Source organism: Mus caroli, chromosome 8 (assembly GCF_900094665.2).
Source record: "Mus caroli chromosome 8, CAROLI_EIJ_v1.1, whole genome shotgun sequence".
Classification (NCBI taxonomy): Eukaryota; Metazoa; Chordata; class Mammalia; order Rodentia; family Muridae; genus Mus; species Mus caroli.
The window spans coordinates 97,221,653-97,243,837 of record NC_034577.1 but is presented as its reverse complement, the minus strand read 5'-3'; the positions used below and the strand labels follow the sequence as shown (position 1 = coordinate 97,243,837).

The window sequence follows — 22,185 nt, the reverse complement described above, 5'->3', positions numbered from 1 at the left end:
TGGAACTCACTTTGTAGACCAGGCTGGCCTCGAACTCAGAAATCCGCCTGCCTCTGCCTCCCGAGTGCTGGGATTAAAGGCGTGCGCCACCACGCCTGGCTCAAAAACTACTTCTAAATCAACAATCAAATAAAACGCCAACTCTTTTCTTAATATAAAAGGTAAAAGTTTTTGCAAGAGGGTCTGGAAAGCACAGGTTGCTCTTGCAGAGAAATTGAGGTTCAATTCCCAACACTCACATGGGGCTCAACTCTCTATAACTCCAGTTACAGGGGATCTAAAGCCCTCTTCTGGCCTCCACCAACACCAGTAAGCAAGAGGTACACAGACATCCATGCAGCCAAAACACTCATACATATAAGATAAAAATTTAAATTAAATTTTTAAAGTTTCTTCTTGGAGAGAAAGATTCGTTACTACATTATCATCATCATCACCATCATCATCATCACCACATCTGCCTTGGTGACAAGCACAGTGCCAACCACAGAGAAGACCTGTTTAAATATTTGTTCTTTAACTACTTAACCAGTAGTTTATATGACTAAATACAATACTTAGGTCATATTAAAAAAAAAACTGGAAAATTAAATAGCAAAAAGAGGTCTGTTTTGGTTAGTGGGTAACTCTTGACGTTGACTTTATATTCTCCATAGCTCACAGGCCGGTACAATTGTGACTTGTCAAACGAAATGCAACAAAAGCTAGGGAATGGTGGCGTACACCTTTACAGCCAGCACTTGGGAGGCAGAGGCAGGCAGATCTCTGAGTCCCAGGACAGCCTGGTCTACAGAGCAAGCTCTAGGACAGCTAAGGCTACACAGAGAACAACAAAACAACAACAAAAATAATATGTTGGCATTACATGAAACATTTAATCCAAGGTTCTTATTATAAAAGAAACCTCTTAAATCATCACAACTTCTTGTACCTGGTGTGTAAGTAAAACGTTGAGACTGGCTTTTTTTCCTCTTGCCATTGCAAAGATAAAAGTGCACCTGCACGGCAGATGTAACTGCTGGGTTATGATAGGGAGGAACTTCAAGGACAATGTGAGCCTGAGGAACAAGGAAAGGAAGACTGTGTTATATAAGAACTAAAAATGAAATGCACCTGCCAAACTCAGAGCAATTCATGAAACTCTTAATGCAAGTGTTTCCCCATCACAGAAAATTATGCACATAAAGTTGTCAAATAAGTCATTTGGAGATTTATTTACACGAATATCTTGTTGACAAAGATGAAATCTTTAATCATTAAAGAAACTGATTTTTACCTACCCATTGTGCTTCTAGTGAGAGCAAGAATAAAGAGACTTTAGGCACGGTGATACATATTTGTAACCACAGTACTCAGGAGGTAGAAAGAGATAGATCACAAATTCAAGGCCAGCCTGAGCTACATTGTATACCTTTTAAAATAAAGTCTTATTATATACTATGTATGTACTGAAATACATGGCTCTACTGAACACTCATGCTAATGTGTGTGTGTATACACTTTTTTTCCTATTTATTTTACGTATGAGTACACTATCTTCAGACACACCAGAAGAAGACATCAGATCCCATTACACATGGTTGTAAGCTACCATGTGGTTGCTGCGAACTGAACTCAAGACCTCTGGAAGTACAGTCAGTGCTCTTACCAGCTAAGCCATCTCTCCTCTCTCCAGCCCCTACTATAAATACCTTAGCACTTGAATATATGATCATGATTAACACTTTGCAAGTTGTATTATATAGTTTTTTTTCAATTTAAATAAGCATTTGCCTACAAGTATGTTTGTGCACCACATGTGTGCAGTACCCAAGGTCAGTAGATGTTGTATCCTCTGGAACTGGGGTTAAGAGAAGATTAGCCACCTCATGAGTACTGGGGGCCAAACTCAAGTCCTCTGAAACAGCAACAAGTGCTCTTAACTGCTAACCCATCTCTCCAGCCCCTAGTTTAGATTTCTTAGCATTAGTTTTATATTCAAAACATCTAAGACAGAAGTGTATAAAACCTATATGCACAAAGTGAAAATCTTTATCCAAAATCAAATCTAATCAATCTGACTGTTCCAAGTCTTTAGGAAGTATTGAGGAAAGTGCTATTTCCTAGTCTAGAGAAAACTTGTCTATTCCAGTCAATGTGCAAGACCACAGGTTCTTCTAGTAAGGATTCTGGAAAGCTTAATGGCTTAATGAGTAGCTCTGGTGTTAGGAAGTGTATTTAATGACAAATCACTAGGGACTTGTCCCACTACAAGCGAAGTTGATATTTATTGAGAAAAGGGTCATGCCTACTCAAAAAGAAGTACATTACTATCCTAGTTAGGATTAATACTGCTGTGCTAAAACACCACGACAAAAACCAACCAACCAAACAAAACCCCCACGATGACAAAGCAACTCAGGAAAGAAATGATTTATTTGGATTATACTTTTGTATTACTATCATCATGAAGGAAGTCAGAACAGAAACTCAAAAGGAGCAGGAGGGGCTGGTGAGATGGCTCAGTGGGTAAGAGCACCCGACTGCTCTTCCGAAGGTCCAGAGTTCAAATCCCAGCAACCACATGGTGGCTCACAACCATCCGTAATGAGATCTGACACCCTCTTCTGGTGTGTCTGAAGACAGCTACAGTGTACTTACATATAATCAATAAATAAATCTTTAAAAAAAAAAGGGGGGGGGGAGGAGCCAATGCAGAGGCCACTGACAGGTGCTGCTTATGATAGCCCCACCCACAATGAGCAGGACTCTCCCACATCAATCACTAAGAAAATGTCCTACAGACTTGCTCATAGCCTGAAGCATTCTATACTCTCAATTGAGGCTACAATTTTTATATATGTATATAAATAAATATATATATATGTATATGTGTGTGTGTATACACATACATATAATGTTCTCATTTTCTTAATTGAAGTGCCCTCTTGTATCAAGTTGACATAAAACTAGACAGCATAGTTGCTTTGGGGGGCTAGGAGGAACATACTAGCTTTGGACTTGTTATTTAGCCTCAGATGGCCTCAGACCTACCTTCTCCATCTTCTGCCCCTTGAGTGCTGTAGTTACAAGCTACCATACTATACACATTCTTAGCTTTTTTGAGACAAAGTCTCACTATGTAGCCTTGGCTGGCCTAGACTTCCCCATGAAGAACAAGCTGGCCTCTAAATCAGAGATTCTGCTGCTTCTATTGGGATTAAAGGTGTGGGGCACCATTCTCAGCGTAGTAACATTTTTATTACGAAAGTTCTTCCATTTCTAATTTTTCATTTTCAATTTTTTTCGTTTTCCACACAGAAGAGAAGATATAAACTGTTTATTTTCTTCAAGACAGGGTAGCCCTCGCAATTCTTGAACTCACTGTATACACCAGGCTGGCCTTAAACTCAGAGATTAGGTCTGCCTCTGCCTCCAGGGTGCTGAGATTAAAGGCATGCCCCACCATGGCCTGGTTTGTTTATTTTTTTAAACTTTAGTATTAATACCAGAAAAGTATCACACTTCCAAAGTAATAAAAATTCTAATTTATTTTTTTTCTCATTATTCTTTCCCATACTATACAACTGCATTATTCAATTTTCTCCTAAGTTTCTTCAATACTTCACCACTAGGAAGATAAGAGTCTCACTATCAAGACTAGACTGGCCTCCTTCAACTCACAGGCAAGCACCTGCCTCTGTCTCCCATGTTCTGGGATTAAGGGCATATGTTACCATGTCTGTCCTTAAATACTACTTTTTAAATAAAATATTTCTTTAAGAATTATATATTTTTAAGATTTTATGTGAAAAACTGTCTGCCTGCATATATGTATTATGTACCACACATGTGTGCCTGATTTCTGAGGAGATCAGAAATAGAGATTGGATGCCCCAGAACTGCAGTTACAGATGGTTGTGAAAAATCATGTGATCACTCAGAAATGAACCCTGGTCCTCTGCAAAAGGAACAAGTGCTCTTAACCACTGAGCCATTTCTCCAGCCTCTTTTTAAATACTTCTAACTAATTAAATAATTAAGGTAAATTTCTTACCCCTTGACATTTTTCTCTGATTATTTTTCCTTCAGCCTCCCAATGAGGTCTTCCATCTATTAAAAGAAAAAATTTACAGTTAAAAGCAATTTAAGTTTGAAAACAGAAAATCTAATCTATGTAGTATCACAAAATATTGGCAGAGAGAATTTTTTTTCTCACAAGAGTTCCAACTAACAAAAAAAGAAAATGTAGTATTAAAAAATAATGAGAAGGGCTGGAAAGATGGCTCAGTGGTTAAGAGCACTGACTGCTCTTCCGAAGGTCCCGAGTTCAAATCTCAACAATCACATGGTGGCTCACAACCATCCCTAATGAAATCTGATGCCCTCTTCTAGAGTGTCTGAAGACAGCTACAGTGTACTTACATATATAAAATCTAAAATAATAATAATAATAATGAAAGAATAACATTAGGGGGTCCAGGTTAACAGCTAGCTAGTGAGAAATTTTTCTCACTCCTCTCCTCCCAAATTAGAAACTAATTAAAGAAAACAACTGACATTGATCTCTGGCCTCCAAAACATGCACAAAACCAAAACATACATACCTTCAAAACACACTTAAAACATGAAGAGAAAAACAATCTTAAATAAAACTAAAGAAAAGGGGCCCAATGTGGGGGCAGATGGCTGATATTCCAGCCTTGAAAGTAAAGGGCAGCGGGATCAGTTTAAGGGCCGAATTTAAGAGCAAGTCAGCAGTGGTGGTGAAGGTGGTGGTGGTGCGCACCTTTAGTCCCAGCAGAAGCAGGGTGATCTCTGAGTTCAAGGTCAGCTTAGTCTACAGAGTGAGTTCCATGACAACCAGGGCTACACAGAGAAATTCTGTCTTGAAAAACAAACCAAACCAACTAACCAAAAGTATTTAGAACATACCTTGCTAATTTTATCCCTATGTAATTTAGTTAGGATATTCACAGAGTTCTACTAATTCCAGACCATTTTTATGGTCCCTGGTCACTTCTTGCATAACTGCAAAGCTCTAAATCTATTTCCTACTTCTATGATTTGCTTATTTTATGTATTCTGTTATGGCTTCTTTTAATGTCTCTAATATTTATCCACATTGCAACATACATTAGTAGTATTTCCCTTTTTTATACTAAATATTCCACTTATGTATGACGATGAGTTTTAGTTGTCAATCTGACACAACCTAGAATCACCTGAAGAGTCTACACAGGGACTGTCTGGACCAAGCTGGCCTGTGGCACGAGGTGAGGGACTGTCTTGACCTGTGGGTGTGACTTGCTGCCTGAATCCCTGCCTTTACTTCCCACAGAGCTGAAACCTGGAACTATAAACCAAACTCCTTTTGTTACCTAAATGTCTGGGTATTTTATCAAAGCAAGAGAGAAGAAACTAGGGTACTGTGGACACAGCATATTGCTTTTGTCTGCTCATCAGTGGTAAGGATTTTGTTCTTTCCTTTGGAGCTGTTATGAACAACGCTGCCATAGGTATCTGTGTCTTGGCCTCTGTGTGGACATATGTCCCAGGTTTCCTGAGTGAACATCAAGTAGTAGAAATGCTGGGTGAATTACTTTTAATATGCCATTAAAGAGAATTTAACACATACATGTGAATTTAGTGACTGTAAGTTTTCAATAAAACCCAGTTGCTTAGAGGATGCCTATAATTTTATGAAGACTATTTGGTGATTAATATAACTGTAATATCTACTTAATTTATTTCCTTCTTTAATCACTTATACTGAGTTAATTTGTATTTTATATTATTTACCTTGTCCTTTTTCAAGAAAAATGATTTTGGATTCTGGAAGAAAATTAGATCCAGTCACAATCATTTCGTGGCCTCCATTGACAGAGCAACTGTTGATACTGTACTTCTCAATATGAGGGAGTTCTTGAGCAGATCGCTGAGCTGTTTTCAGTAGTTAAGAAAAACAAAATATTATTTAAAAATATTTCACACATTCAAGATATGTCCATACTATATAAAATAAACATTGGAATTCATTAATTTAGGTTTTTAAAAATCAAAACACTAGGGGGCTGGAGAGATGGCTCATCGGTTAAGAGCACTGACTGCTCTTCCAAAGGTTCTGAGTTCAAATCCCAGCAACCACATGGTGGCTCACAACCACCCTTAATGACATCTGATTCCCTCTCTCCTGGTGTGTCTGAAGACAGCTACAGTGTACTTACATATAAAATAAATAATAAATAAATCCTTAAAAAAAAGTCAAAACACTGGTAATAATTCTTATTAAAAGAGCTAAAATGCTTAGAAACAAGAGAGTTATATTGACTTGAAATGAAATTATTTTAGAGTATAAATGCAAAAAAATCTGAAAAAGAGAAATTAATGTTTCTAACTAATGCACTGGCTCCCATACATTTACTTAATATTTTGTTTTTTTAATTTAACTCAAGTATATGCCATCCATAGAACTGTTACAATTTACAAATATAATTATAAAAATCAAGTCCAAAATATGTAATTAAACTATGATCAATTAAGACAAGTATTTAAGTAACTCCTACAGAACAAACAACTCTTTCTCACATCATTACAACATTAGACTTCTTTTCTTTTTTCTTTCTTTCTTTCTTTTTTTTTTTTTGGTGTTTCGAGACAGGGTTTCTCTGTATAGCACTGGCTGTCTTAGAACTGACTCTGTAGACCAGGCTGGCCTGGTTCCCAAATCCTGCCTCTGCTTCCCAAAACGTTGAACTAAAGGTGTATATATCCCGACACCTGGCTATAATGTGATTTCTAATGTACAGCATTACTTAAGTTTTTATTCCACCTTTTCCTGCTACTTTCTGTTCTTTAACAGCTAACAATATAGTTCCCCCACCCCACCCTCTTTTCTGAGTCAGAGTCCAAGCTGGTCCTGAACTTCATCTGTAGTCGAGGATGACCTTGAACTCCTGATCCTCTTGCCTTCACCTCCCAAGTGCTGAAATTACAGACACATGTCCCTAAACCCACTATAAATTCTGTACCATATACCCATACTACTTTTTAAAATATCTAAACTTGTTCTATAGTAAGTTATATCAACAAGATTTTCTCAGGCATTCTTACATTCATTTGGGAGATGATAAAATTTAACTGACTCAGCAACTACCAAACAGACAAAAGGAAGATTTTATAATTCCATGTGACCTCCAACTAAGAGTTCATGTAGTCTGAGTGGGGATGTAGTTCAGTTGGTAAGATGCTGCCTAGCATCCTAGCACCTGGGATTTGATCCACACAAACCTGGCATGGTGATGCATTCCTGTAACTCCTGCACTTGAGACACAGACAGAAGTATATGAACTCAAGGTGATACTCAGCTACGGAGTAAATTTGAGGCCAGATTGCCATACATGAGACTTTGTATTCCAAAATAAAAGGCAGGGACTGTTGAGTTGGCTCAGTGTTTAAGAGCACTTGTAAACCCAGCATGGTGATACACGCCTTGAATCTTAGTACTCAAAAGGCAGTAGCAGTTGGGTCTCTGTGAACTCAAGGTCAGCTTTATCTACCTAGAGACAGTTCTAGGCCAACCAGTATTACATTGTGAGACCTTGTCTTCAACCAACCAATCAACCCCATTAATTCTTATTCAGCTGAGGGGTAAGCCTGCAAAACAGAATTCTATTATATTAAGGTTAACACTTGAAAGATAATCAAGTGACAACTAAAAGCATCAAGATCACAGTTTCACCACAGGATCCTCATATACTTTCATTTACAGGTAGAGAAGGTGGTACAAACCTATACTCAATCCCAACAGGCTTCAGGCAGGAGCTAGAAAAAATGTAAGTTGGAGGCAAGACAGAGAGGGAGGCAGAGAAGAGGCAAGAAGAGCTTCTCTACAGCCATATAGCTGCCTAGAATCAAACTACAGTGAGAAGACATTTCTAACCTAAAATTAGCACTCTTTTTCACCTTGTTAACTTATTTTCATGTCAGAAAAACAAACCAGCAACTCAGACTCGCTGTATTTTTAGTTTATATCCCATTTTAATAAAAAATAAATACAGCCGGGCGGTGGTGGCACATGCCTTTAATCCCAGCACTTGGGAGGTAGAGGCAGGCGAATTTCTGAGTTCGAGACCAGCCTGGTCTACAAAGTGAGTTCTAGGACAGCCAGGGCTACACAGGAAAACCCTGTCTCAAAACAAACAAACAAACAAACAACCCCCCTGCCCCCAAAACTTACATCGAAATTTTAAAACACAAGGTCACTTACAGCACTCAACAGGAATAGATGCTATCTGTAGAGAAAGAACTTTTCCACTGGGCTGTGGGATGTGCACACGAAATACAAGTCGGACTCTAGTATTTTTTCTGCCAATATCAGTTTCTCCTTTTCGAAGTTCTATATCTGAGTTTCGGAGCTTTAAAATACCTGCACAGTCAATACTAGAAAAAAACCAATACATTTTAAATTTTATTAGTCAGAAATTGGTTCTGAACAACTCAATGGCATAGATACACATTGTCAATTTGCCAGTCATGCACACGTATAATCTCAGCACTAGAAAGGTAGAGAGGTGGGAGGATCAGGAGTTCTAGGTCAGTCGCAGCTATATAATGAGTTCAAGGCCAAGATAGGTCATAAGAGACTCTCTCTCAAAACAACAAAAAATTTCCAGAAAGAACTCTGTATCCTGAATTAGGTGAAAAATTTGGGGTGGGTGTGGTAGCACATTTTAATAATCCCAATATTTGGAAGATACTTAATTAAGGCCAGCCTGGGCCTATGAACAAAAATAAGGGGCTGTAAAGATGGCTCAGTGCTTAAGGGGTATACTGTTCATGCAGAACATCCAAGTTTGATTCCTAATCCCCCCACCAGGCAGTTCACAGCTGCTTGTAACACGTGTTCCAGGAGATTTGACACAGTCTTCTGATCTTCTTGGGCACTGTATGCACAAGATGCACATACATCATTCAGCACACACATATACACATATAAAAATATACACAAAATACTCAGCTTCCATAAGGTAGCTCACAGCTGTCTGTAACTCCAGTTCCAGAATACATATGATACAGACATACAACTGAGCAAAACACTCATACACATAAAGTAGATAAATCTTAAAAAGGATGTTTTAAAATAAATAAATTAAAATAAAGTAATTGGGCTGGAGAAATGGCTCAGCAGTTAAGAGTACAGACCACTCTTCCAAGGGACCTGGGTTTAATTCCCAACAACCACATGGCAGCTAACAACTGTCTAACTCTAGTTACAGGGGATCAGAGCCCTTCTTTTATCCTCCTTGGGCACCAGTCATGCACATGAATCATAGATAGACAGATAGATAGATAGATAGATGCTCAGCAGTTAAGATTAGCTATTTTCTTTATTTACATTTCAAATGTTACCCCCTTTCCTAGTTTCCCCTCCGAAAATCCCCTATCCCCTTCCCCTGCTCCCCTACCCACCCACTCCCACTTCTTGGCCCTGGCATTGCCCTGTACTTGGGCATAGAACCTTCACAGGACAAAGGGCCTCTCCTCCCACTGATGACAAATTAGACCATCCTCTGCTACATATGCAGCTAGAGCCATGAGTCCCTCCATGTGCTTTCTTTGATTGGTGGTTCAGTCCCAGGGAGCTCTGGGGGTACTGGTTAGTTCATATTGTTCCTCCTATGGGGCTGCAAAACCCTTCAACTCCCTGGGTACTTTCTCTAGTTCCTTCATTGGGGACACTGTGCTCCATCCAATAGATGACTGTGAGCACTCACTTCTGTATTTGCCAGGCACTGGTAGAGCCTCTCAGGAGACAGGTATATCAGGCTCCTGTCAGCAAGCTCTTGTTGGCATCTGTCATAGTGTCTGGGTTTGGTGGTTGTTTATGGGAAGGATTCCCCAAGTGGGGCACTGGCTGTTCTTCCAGAGGTTCTGAGTTCAATTCCCAGGAAGGACATGGTGACTCGCAACCATCTGTAATAGACTCTGATGCTCTCTCTGGTGTGTCTGAAGATAGCAACAGTGTACTCACATATATAAAATAAACAAATCTTTAAAAACAATTTTTGTCGGGCAGTGGTGGTGCAAGCCTTTAATCCCAGCACTTGAGAGGCAGAGGCAGGTGGATTTCTGAGTTCGAGGCCAGCCTGGTCTACAGAGTGAGTTCCAGGACAGCCAAGGCTATACAGAGAAACCCTGTCTCGAAAACAAAAAACAATTTTAAATTTGTTTGAAAAAACTCCTGTTTTTGTTTTTTGAGATAGGGTTTCACTTTGTTGCCCAAATAACTTCAAACTCAAAAGTTGTCCTGACTTTAGACTTCTAAGTGTTAGGATTAGAGGTATATACAAACAAATTAACTTTTTTTTTTAAAGATTTATTAAACATGAGATGCCATTCACTGATAACTGGATATTAGCCAAGAAACTTAGAATGACCAAGATACAATTTGCAAAACATATGAAACTCAAGAAGAAGGAAGACCAGTGTGGATACTTCATCCCTCCTTAGAATGGGGAACAAAATACCCATGGAAGGAGTTACAGAGACAAAGTTTGGAGCTGAGACGAAAGGATGGGCCATCCAGAGACTGCCCCGCCCAGGGATCCATCCCATAATCAGCCACCAAACGCAGACACTATCGCATATGCTAGCAAGATCTTGCTGAAAGGACCCTGATATAGCTGTCTCTTGTGATGCTATGTGCCTGGTAAATACAGAAGTGGATGCTCACAGTCATCTATTGGATGGAACACAGGGCCCCCAATGGAAGAGCTAGAGAAAGTACCCAAGAAGCTGAAGGGGCCTGCAACCCTATATATAGGTGGAACAACAATATGAACTAACCAGTACCCCCAGAGCTTGTGTCTCTAGCTGCATATGTAGCAGAAGATGGCCTAGTCTGCCATCATTGGGAAGAGAGGCCCCTTGGTCTTGCAAACTTTATATGCCCCAGTATAGGGGAACGCCAGGGCCAAGGAAGTAGAGTGGGTGGGTAGGGGAGCAGGGTGGGGGGAGGGTATAGGGGACTTTCGGGATAGCATTTGAAATGTTAATGAAGAAAATATCTAATAAAAAACTGAAAAAAAAAACCTATTTATTTATTTAATGTATTTGGGTACGCTGTAGCTGTCTTCAGACAGAAGTGGGCATCTCATTACAGATGGTTGTGAGCCACCATGTGGTTGTTGGGAATTAAACTCAGTACTTTTGGAAGAGCAGTCAGTGCTCTTAACCACCGAGCCATCTCCCCAGCCCCAACTTGAATTTTCAATCAGGGTATAACATTGACTCATTCACATTGGCCCTATTTTGAAGACAGGAAGAGGCTTTGAGTAGATATTTAAAGTACCATGTTCTGTATTTTTGTTGTTGTTTGTTGGGTTTTGTTGTTGTTGTTTTGGTTTTGTTTTTTCAAAACAGGGTTTCTCTGTGTAGCCCTGGCTGTCCTGGAACTCACTCTGTAGACCAGGCTGGCCTCGAACTCAGAAATCCGCCTGCCTCTGCCTCCCAAGTGCTGGGATTATGTTGTTTGTTCCTAGACAATATCTCACTATAGACTTGGCTGGCCTAGAACTGAAAATGTAGTTAGGCAGACCTCAAACAGATCCATCTACCTCTGCCTCTGAAATGCTAAGACTTTTAAAGATATGGACCACTGCCCCTGACCACTGTTTCTCGTTTTCTGAGATAGGATCTTATACATATAGCTCAGGCTGTCCTCTAATTCACCATCTAGTTGAGGATTACCCTGAACTCCTGTTCTTCCTGCCTTCTGGGATTACAGATACAAGTCACCAACTGTCTTTCTGGAAATAGGAAACCTACTGTTCTCCTGAGCAAAATTTTCAGAATTACTTATGTAATGTTAGTCAGTTAGCTTTAAACAATTTTATATTTTGTAGTTAGTTAAAACTCAAAGCCAAATAAACCATGCAGTTTTGTTTCAAGGAAAAAAAACTGATTTTTTTTTAAATTTAGTTTTTTTTTTTTTTTTAAATCTTATTCTTAATTATGTGAGCGTGTTGATGCACAGGAATGCAGGTGCCTGTGATGGCTATGGGTATCAGAGATCCTGGAAGCTGGAATTATAGACAGTTGTCAGGTGCCTGAAATGGGTGCTGAGAACACAACTCTAGTCCTCTGGAAGAAGAATATGGGATTTTAACCATTGAGCATGCTCATTTTAACAAAGGTTTTAGGTTAGCTGGCTGGAGATAGAGACAGGTGAATCTGTGAGTCTGAGGCCAGCAAGGTCTACAGAGTGAGTTCTAGAACAGCCAGGGCTACATAATGAGACCCCATCTCAAAAAAACAAAACAAAGCAAAACCAAAATCCAAAAAAGATACCTCGCTGACATATTATTTTCAGGTAGAAGTGGGATTTCCAGAACTTTTGTGCTGGCGATTATTATCTCTTGACTTGCAGTAGCAACTGTCTTTCCAGTAATCCGATGCACCTGGTAAAATGCATGAGGTCGTAAATATCTATCATCGGCTGTTCCAATAAACATCTGTAGATTTATTGGCTTTTCACTATAGCCCAGGAGCTAAATGAAAAGAAACACAAGAAAGTACACTTCATTATCCAGGCATTTTAAAATAAGCTTATAAGCCTACTATATTTGTATTACATACCACTGTAAATAAAAATATTATCACAAAACAGACAGTAAAGTAACCCGTGAGAGCCTGACCATGCCCCACTGAGTATATGGACCACACAAAATGGATTTGCTTTTTCCTTCCTTTTTTTTGGGGGGGGGGGTGACAGGGGAGACATTGCTATAAAGGGATGGGGAGTGGACACAGAGGACTGGGAAGTGAGCATGATCAGGGTATATGATGTGAAATGTTCAAATAATCGATAAAGATATTATTTATTTATTTTATGTATATGATTACACTGTCGCTGTCTTCAGACACACCAGAAGAGAGCATCAGATCCCATTACAGATAGCTGTGAGCCACCATGTGGTTGCTGGGATTTGAACTCAGGACCTCTGGAAGAGCAGTCAGTGCTCTTAACTGCTGAGCCATCTCTCCATTCTTCAATAAAGATATTATGTTGGAAAAAAAATTAATCCATGAAAAGCCCTCCAATTTTTTTTTCTTCTATATACATGGGTGCTGGGAATCAAAACTGGGTCTTCTCAAAGAACAGCGGTGCTCTTAACTACTGAACCATCTTTCCAGCTCCCAAATTTTTAAATTATAGAGATTTAAACACTGGAACATGTTAAAAAGGAACTTGGAGGTGGGGAAGGTTGGGGGAAAGACAAAGTTTTTTTTTTTTTTTTTAAAAGAATTATTTATTTATAATATGTAAGTACACCGTCTTCAGACACACCAGAAGAGGGCGCGTCAGATCTCATTACAGATCGTTGTGAGCCACCATGTGGTTGCTGGGATTTGAACTCAAGACCTTTGGAAGAGTAGTCAGTGCTTTCAGTGCTGTTAATCCCTGAGCCATCTCTCCAGCCCCCAGACAAACATTTGAATCATCAAAAAATTTTAAAAGACAAGGCAGGGCTTAGCAGACTAAGGTTGGTATAGATCATTTGATCTACATATTAAATTCAAGACCAGCCTGTGTTAACTGAGAGACCCTGTCTCAAATTTTTTTTTTTGCTCCAAAGCCTCCAACTGTATCATGGTCCATGCCTTTAATTCCAGCACTGGAAGCAGAGGCAATCCGACATGTCTTCAAACCAACATACATGCAGGGGAGTAACAACTCCCAAGGCTGTCGTCTTCCAGCCTCCACAAACAAATGTGCCCACACAAAAATACAGACAAAGGACTCTATGTGTTCACATAATTAAAAACAAGGATACTTTTTTCCAGTGCAGGAAAATGAACCCAGAGTTTTATATAGATTAAGCATACATTCTATTATCTAGCTCTACCCCGTAGCCCCTTTTAAATGTACTTTTAAAATCAATCTACATATGTGTTTTTTCCTTTGATATTACTGTGACACATTACATTAATTTATTTTCATATGCTGAATTACACTTGTATTTCTAGAATAAATCTTATTTGATATTCAACCCTTTTAATGTCAGATTCAGTTTGTCACTATTCTGGGTCTATTTATATCTATAATCATAAAGACAAATATTTTTACCCATCTTATACCTTTGTCCTAATCAGCATGTTTTTGACATTTTTTAAAATGTATTTTATTTTTATTATATGTAAGTACACTGTAGCTGTCTTCAGACACTCAAGAAGAGGGAGTCAGATGTCATTAAGGATGGTTGTGAGCCACCATGTGGTTGTTGGGATTTGAACTCAGGACCTTCAGAAGAGCAGTTGGGTGCTCTTACCCACTGAGCCATTTCTCCAGCCCCTTGACATTTATTTATGTATTTATTTTTCAGAACAGGGTCTTGCTATGTTAGGCCAGGCCAGGCTGGACTTAAACTTGTAAGCTTTCTGGAGTGGAGTCTCCCACTCTAGTGAACTGTCACATTTGAATTATTATTGTTATTATTATTATTAATTAAAAAAAAATAGGCAAATGAGATGTCTCAGCAGGTAAAAGCACTTGCTTCTAAGCCCAGCATTCTGAGTTCAATCTTCAGACCTGTATGGTGGGAGAAAACCAACTCCCTTATTTGTCTTCTGACCCCCATATGTACATACTACGGTATATCCATGTCTACACACATATGCACACACGCTAAATAAATCTAATAATTTTTAAAAATCCACAGTCCCCCATATTATTCCTTACCCTCACTGAAACCTCTCTAATGGTTTCACTTCATTCAGGGCTAATTCCAATTATTTACATACAGGCCGATGAGATTTGGACCTTTGTTGTTCTTATCTTGTCCTATGTTCCCACAGCCAGCCTAGACATGCTGGTTTACCACTTGAACCACTGCCCATTCCATTCCAAACCTCAGGACTTAAGTTACTTTTTTTCCCCCGTGATGCAAAGTTTCCCTGTGTAGTCCTGGCTATTTTGGAATTCTCTTTGTAGATCAGGCTGGCTTTGAACTCACAGATATTAGGCCTCTGCCTCTTTTTTTTTTTTTTTTTTTATTTTATTTTATTTTTGGTTTTTCGAGACAGGGTTTCTCTGTATATCCCTGGCTGTCCTGGAACTCACTTTGTAGANTCACTTTGTAGACCAGGCTGGCCTCGAACTCAGAAATCCGCCTGCCTCTGCCTCCCGAGTGCTGGGATTAAAGGCGTGCGCCACCACGCCCGGCTAGGCCTCTGCCTCTTATGTGCTGGGACTAAAGGTGTGTTAAAGACAGCCACTATGTCTGTTTTTTAAGATCAGGACTACTTAGTATTTTAACCCTCTGGAATGTTCTTCTTTCTGATCTTTCTATTATCCTCTCCCTTCATTTTATTTAGCTTTGTTCCCAAAGACAGTACCCTCAGAGAAGCCTACATCCTTATTTACATCTCTTATGCTGCTTTATTAGTTTTCATAGTATTGACTACTATCAACACTTTTAAATTTTACAATCTACTCTCCTGGGACTCATACAAGCTACAAAAAGCAGAAACTGTCTTATTCATCATTCTAACTGTCTGTCGTTTACTGAGAACCTATTATGAAAGCTGTAATTTTTTATTGAAATGTTATTAATTCAACCAGTATCCAATAAATATATTATAAATGACACTTAAAAGGAGGGGGGCCTGGAGCTGGGTGTGAGGGAGAGGCAGGCAAATCCGGATTTCTGAGTTCGAGGCCAGCCTGGTCTACAGAGTGAGTTCCGGGACAGCCAGGGCTATACAGAGAAACCCTGTCTCAAAAAATCAAAAAAGGGGCTAGTGAGATGGCTCAGCCGTTAAGAGCACTGACTGCTCTTCTGAAGGTCCTGAGTTCAAATCCCAGCAACCACATGGTGGCTCACAACCATCTGTAATGAGACCTGACACCTTCTTCCAGTGTGTCTGAAGACAGCTACATACAGTGTACTTACATATACCAATAAAAAATTTAAAAAGGGGGGGGGGCTGGAGATGGCTCAGTAGTTAAAACACTTACTGCTCTTGCAGAGGACCCAGGCTCAATTCCCAGCACACATCAATAGTCTCACAGCCATCTGTAACTCCATTTCCAGTGAATCCCATGTTATCTTCTAGCCTCTGTGGGTACTGCATATATGCAGTACAGATACATATACTCAGGCCCATACATGAAACAAATAAATTAATCCTTTAAAAAATGCCTGTTAAGCAGGGCGTGGTGATGCACGCCATTAATCCCAGCACTCGGGAGGCAGAGGCAGGCGGATTTCTGAGTTCGAGGCCAGCCTGGTCTACAAAGTGAGTTCCAGAACAGCCAGAGCTACTCAGAGAAACCCTGTCTTGAAAAACCAAAAAGAAAAAAAAAAAAAAAAGCCTGTTAAATTTTAAGGAATTAAATGACGTGCTTGAAAGATAAAAATCACCTAATGCTTAATTAGAAGACGAAGAAGAAGAAAAGAGAAGGAGGAGGAGGAAGAAGGGGAGGAGGAGGGGGAGCGGGAAGAAGAGGAGGAAGAGGAAGAGGAGAAAGAGTCAGGAGGTGGTGGTTCAAGTCTTAATCCCAGAACTTGGGAGGCAGAGGCAGACAGATTTCTGAGTTGTAGGTCAGCCTGGTCTACAGAGTGAGTTCCAGAACAGCCAAGGCTACACAGAGAAACCCTGTCTCAAAAAACCAGGGTGTGTGGGGGTGGAGGTGTATGTGTGGGGGTGAGGGTGTATTTGTGGGGTGTAGATAGAATCATGGAAACCAGCTGAAAATCTGAAAACACTAAAATCAAGCAAGATTTTAAAATTTTAAATTATAGTGAAGGCAGGAACATAACAGAAACTATGAAAAGAATGTAATAAGTTAAATAAATCTTATCTATGAAATCCTAAAGAGAGGGGCTGGAGAGGTAGCTCAGTGGTTAAGAGCACTGACTGCTCTTCCAAAGGTACTGAGTTCAACTCCCAGCAAACACATGGTGGCTCAGAACCATCTGTAATGGGACGTGACGACCTCTTCTGGTGTGTGTCTGAAGACTGCAATAGTGTACTTGCATGTATAAAATAAATAAATCTTTAAAAAAAGATGTCAGAATTAAAAAAAAAAATCCTAAAGAGAGATTTGTGACTGACTACATGATTGACTACATATAGCATAAAAAGCTAGAAATTCTAAGTACCCCCTCCCAAAAGATATTACCATTAGCAAATAAAGTGTGACTTAGCTATAGTAAGCAGAAGGGTATGACATGACAGATGTGGGGGAAAATCATCTCTAATGGTCTTCCTTCCAAGACTCAAGGAGAGGAAACCTATTGCCTTGGTGTTGGTGATAGTGGGGAGCTATGTATTCTTTTCAAAGACCTTGCTATGGTGTTACTTCTATCTGTGGATGGCATTATCAACTATTCTAATAAACTTACATCCAAGATGAGCTTGTGTGTGCTCAAGGGGCCACAACCAGAAGAGTTTCAAATGTAAATCACTGACCTATGCTCTATTGAGCCCAATATCCACCAGAAAATCTGGTTTACTAATGTTTCTAGCTTAATGATCAAGCTGTAGATACCTGTTTCCTTCTGTGGCATGTGGTAGAATAAGAGTTTAAGCAGAAATCATATAGATATGTAGATAAATCTATATCTACATATTTAACATATAATACAACATCTATGAAGAAATGCAACTTCAACAAGAGAAAAAGGAAATCATTACCTAACCCTGGATAACAAGCTACCCTGTATTTATAAACACACGTTTGGTCAGTAATTTAGGCTGGAATCAACTGAGCTCTTTCTGGTATGGGTACTTTTGATGGTTGACAAGGTGAATCAGCTTCGGAGGATGAGTTGGCTGCCAACAGAAGTATCATGATTTTCTCCTGTGTAATATCTAATCCTTGGTACAATATTGTCATGTTCTCATAGAGATGCCAGAGAAGCCAGATAATGACAAACAAAACCAAGGCTTCTGCTATGCCCCATGGCCCAAGTCTAGACTCCAACTTAAAGATCAACTCAGGTTTGAACACCCAGACATGTAGCTCTCTAAGCATCACAAACCTATAGAAGGTCCTCTGAGGATCATCTATACTGTCATTCCTGTCAGCTGAAATCCACAGCGACACTCTCAAAAGATACTGAACCCATTCCCAGCTTCCAAAGTATGCAGCATCCTCTATATGTTTTTTTTTTTCCCCTCACAAGGTGTCAAAGGGTAAACTGAGGCTAACAAAGTATCTCTTGGGCCTCCTACACATAGACCAGGATATTCCAACAGTTCCTAAGATGGCAAACAGATGTTTTTGGTTTTGGTTGTGAACCTTATTCTTTAAAAAAAAAAAAAAGACTTATTTATTATTATGTATGTGAGTACACTGTTGCTGTCTTCGAATACACCAGAAGAGGGCATTGGTTCCCATTACAGATGCTTAAGAGCTACCATGTGGTTGCTGGGAATTGAACTCAGGACCTCTGGAAGAGCAGTCAGTGTTCTTAACCTCTGAGCCATCTCTCCAACCCTGTGAACCTTATTCTTTAACAACTAAACCACCTGTTCAGCCCTAGTTTTTGTTTGTTCTATTTTGTTTATAACGGGGTCTTGGGTAGTTCAGACTGACTTCAAACTCATTATGGAGCAACAGTTGGCTTTGAACTCCTGGCTCTGCCTCTTGAATGCTAGGATACAGGTATGTGTCACTATGACAAGTTTGATACAGCATCTTGTAGCATAAGCTGATTTCAAATCCAGTAAGTTTCTCAGGCTGGTTTGGAATTTGTGATCTGTCTACATCTCCAGACTGATTGTGGGGGGTTATAGGCAAGTACCATCATACCTGGCCAAGACAGTGGCTTTTTATTTTTCTTCCCAAAATCGGTTTCTCTGAGTAGCTTGGCTGTCCTAGAACTTGATCTGTAGGTGAGGCTGGCCTCAAGCTCAAAGAGATCCTCCCACGTGCTGGGATTGAAGGCACTTACCACCATCACCTGGCTGAAACATCAGTTTTTAATCTTCCTAATGCTGTGCTGACCCCAACCATAAAATGATTTTCATTGTTACCTCATAACTGTAATTTTGCTACTGTTATGAATCATAATGTAGTATTTGTATTTTCTGATGCTGTTTTGGGTTTCTATAGAGGAGCAGTCTTCAGGCCATAAATATCCAGGGAAGAAAAAACTCTGGTGGACATACTCTGTACAGATTGTCAATATTCACACATGGACCAGAAGGGAAAACTTTACATGGCCTGTACTTATGCCAAGAGCACACACATACTCACTAAGGGCTTCACTTACTTAGTTAGGGCTTCCTTGGCTCCTTACAATAGTCATGTTTCTGTACAACTTTATGAGTGCTTAAATTTGAATTTACATGTTTCAAATAGTGTTCTCTTGCTATTTTCCTCTAACCATGAAACCACTCCTAGCTCACAAGTTATACAAAGATAGAGGGCCAGTCTGGGCTCATAAAGGTTATTGTTTGCTGACCCAGGTCCAGAACAGCAATACTTTTTGTTTTGTGTTCTTGTTTTGAAACAAGATCTCACAATGTAGCCTTGGCTACTCCAGAACACTATGTAGACAAGGATGGCCTCAAACAGAGAGCTGCTAGCTTCTGGCTTCTAAACACTGGGATTAAAGGTATATGCCACCATGTCCAGCTCCAGAATAGTACTTTTTTAAAATAATTATTTATTTTATGTACATGAATACACTGTAGCTGTCTTCAGACACACCAGGAGGGCATCAGATCCCATTACAGATGATTGTAAGACACTATGTGGTTGCTGGGAATTGAACTCAGGACCTCTGGAAAAGCAGCCAGTGCTTTTAACCACTGAGCCATCTCTCCAGCCTGCCCTCCCATCTTTGTTTTTAAGTTTCTATTTGTTTCTCCAGTTTTTTTTATTACTTTACATCCCAATCACAGCTCCCACCTCCTCCCTTACAAATCCCTCCTCCATTGTCCCCTCTCCTCTTCAGCGAAGGGGGAGCACCCCTTGGGTATCACTCTACCCTGGGACATCTAGTTCTAGGCATATCTTCTCCCACTAAGGACCAATTAGGCAGCCCAGGTAGGGAGAAAAGGATCCAATGGCAGGGACCTAGACAGCCCCAGCTGCAATTTGCTACATCCAGCCCCCACATACTCCCTAGTTGGTGACCCAGCCTCTGGGAGCCCCTGTAGGCCCAGACTAGTTGAATGTGTAGGTCTTTTTGTGGTGTCTTTGACCCCTCCAGATTCCTCAACTCCCCCCACTCCCCTCTTCCACAAGACTCCTTGAACTCCACCTGATTTATGGCTGTGGGTCAGAATAATCCTTCTTAACATGGACAGTATTGCACTCTAGGAGGTGGGGGGCTAGAAGGCTATTTTGAATTTTAGTTATCAACATGAGAAATGGTTTTTGTAGTAGAGTGGTCATGTTCACCTAACAAATGAAATGGGATATACTATAGGCAATTATTAAGAGGGGGTTAGAGACAGAAATTCCCATCAATTTATTCAATAGTCATAGTTTTTCAAAGTAATAACTAGCCTATGTAACATACAGTATTTTAGAATGCCTCCATCAGACATTCAAGTATAGAAAAAGATTATAAACCTAGAAGCCAGATCCTTGGTATATTAAAAACACAAAACATTTTTAAGCTTTAACATTTAGAAGCTTTTCATAAGCTTAATTACCATGTAAACAGTTCATCATTTCAGAAAATCATGTCATTGCAAATAATGCTATTTTTGGAATTTAGGCTACTGATCAATACACACGCCTTTGTCCCTACAAAACTCACACTGAATTGCAGGTGTTAAATGACTACTTTACTGTCTTCTTTAAGTGATTAGCCAGTCTCTTCATTTTGGAACATTACTTTCATTACTTTAAGTTAGCTTTATAGTTTGTTTGGTTTTTTTTTTGGTTTTTTTTTGTTTTTTTTGTTTTTTTTTTTTTTGGCTTTTTCGAGACAGGGTTTCTCTGTGCAGTCCTGGAACACACTTTGTAGACCAGGCTGGCCTTGAACTCAGAAATCCACCTGCCTCTGCCTCCCAAGTGCTGGAATTAATTGCGTGTGCCACCACCACCCGGCCTATACTTCCTTTTAACACTGTAACATTGACATTGTTAATACTGCATGCAAATTCATCTATATTATTGTTGAATTTCCATTTTATTGTTGTTTTAGAGGGTAGGCTTAGGTCTGACAGAATTGAGAACTACTGGTCTATAAAATCTGCAAGTAATGTGGCATGAAGATCTAGGGATACAACCAAGGACTTAGGGCACCATCTTATGAAAGGCAAGATCCATGAGTGTCATTCACATTCCAGACACAACTTAATTAGAGAAGAATGATAAGCCATAAATCCAACAACCTTTTTCAAGGACACATAGATATAAGTAGAAAACAAATGGCTAATAATTAAGTGGAAAAATCTCTGATTAACAAAAGATATCACTTTTTGTTTTGTTTTAAGACAGGGTTTCTCTATGTAGCCCTGGCTGTCCTGGAACTCACTTTGTAGAACAGGCTGGCCTCAAATCCAGAGATCTGCTTTCTTCTGCTTCCTGAGTACTGGGATTAAAGGCATGCACCACCACCACTACCACCACCACCTGGCTAAGATACCACTTTTGTTTTTGTTTTTGTTATTTTGGTTTTTTGAGACAGGGTTTCTCTGTATAGCCTTGGCTGTCCTAGAACTCACTTTGTAGACCAGGCTGGCCTCGAACTCAGAAATCCACCTGCCTCTGCCTCCCGAGTGCTGGGATTAAAGGCGTGCGCCACCACGCCCGGCTCAAGATACCACTTTTTAAAAAATTATTTTATGTGTTGAGTGTTTTGCGCCTGCATGTATGACTATACACTATCTTCATGTGCAATACCCTTGAAGAACAAAAGAGGGTAGTGGATTCCTCGGAACTGGAGGTAGACATGTATCTTTTTAAAAGATATGTATCTTTTGACCATCTATCTAGGAAGATAAAAACCCATATGGAGGCTAATAATCTGCCTGTAACTCTAATTCTAGGAAGACCCAATGTTTCTTCTGGTTTCCAGGGGCATTGTACACACAAATAGTGCAGATATACATGCAGCCAAAACACCCATACACACAAAATAATAAATTAAATTAAAAAAATGAGCTGGGCGTGGTGGCGCACGCCTTTAATCCCAGCACTCGGGAGGCAGAGGCAGGTGGATTTCTGAGTTC

The 22,185-nt window shown here is 39.7% G+C and overlaps 1 protein-coding gene across 2 annotated transcripts in view; it reads right to left on the bottom strand.

Moving 5' to 3' along the window:
* The window catches only part of Nfatc3 (nuclear factor of activated T cells 3), a 77,637-nt gene that overhangs the window by 25,390 nt on the left and 30,062 nt on the right, over window positions 1–22,185 (bottom strand). For both annotated transcript variants that reach the window (XM_029480364.1, XM_021169508.2), the window contains exons 4-8: window positions 12,331–12,530; window positions 8,249–8,421; window positions 5,782–5,922; window positions 4,037–4,092; window positions 932–1,058 (exon numbers count right to left, since the gene is read on the bottom strand). In XM_029480364.1, the coding sequence (XP_029336224.1) occupies window positions 932–1,058; window positions 4,037–4,092; window positions 5,782–5,922; window positions 8,249–8,421; window positions 12,331–12,530 (697 nt within the window). The remainder of the gene's footprint in view (window positions 1–931; window positions 1,059–4,036; window positions 4,093–5,781; window positions 5,923–8,248; window positions 8,422–12,330; window positions 12,531–22,185) is intronic.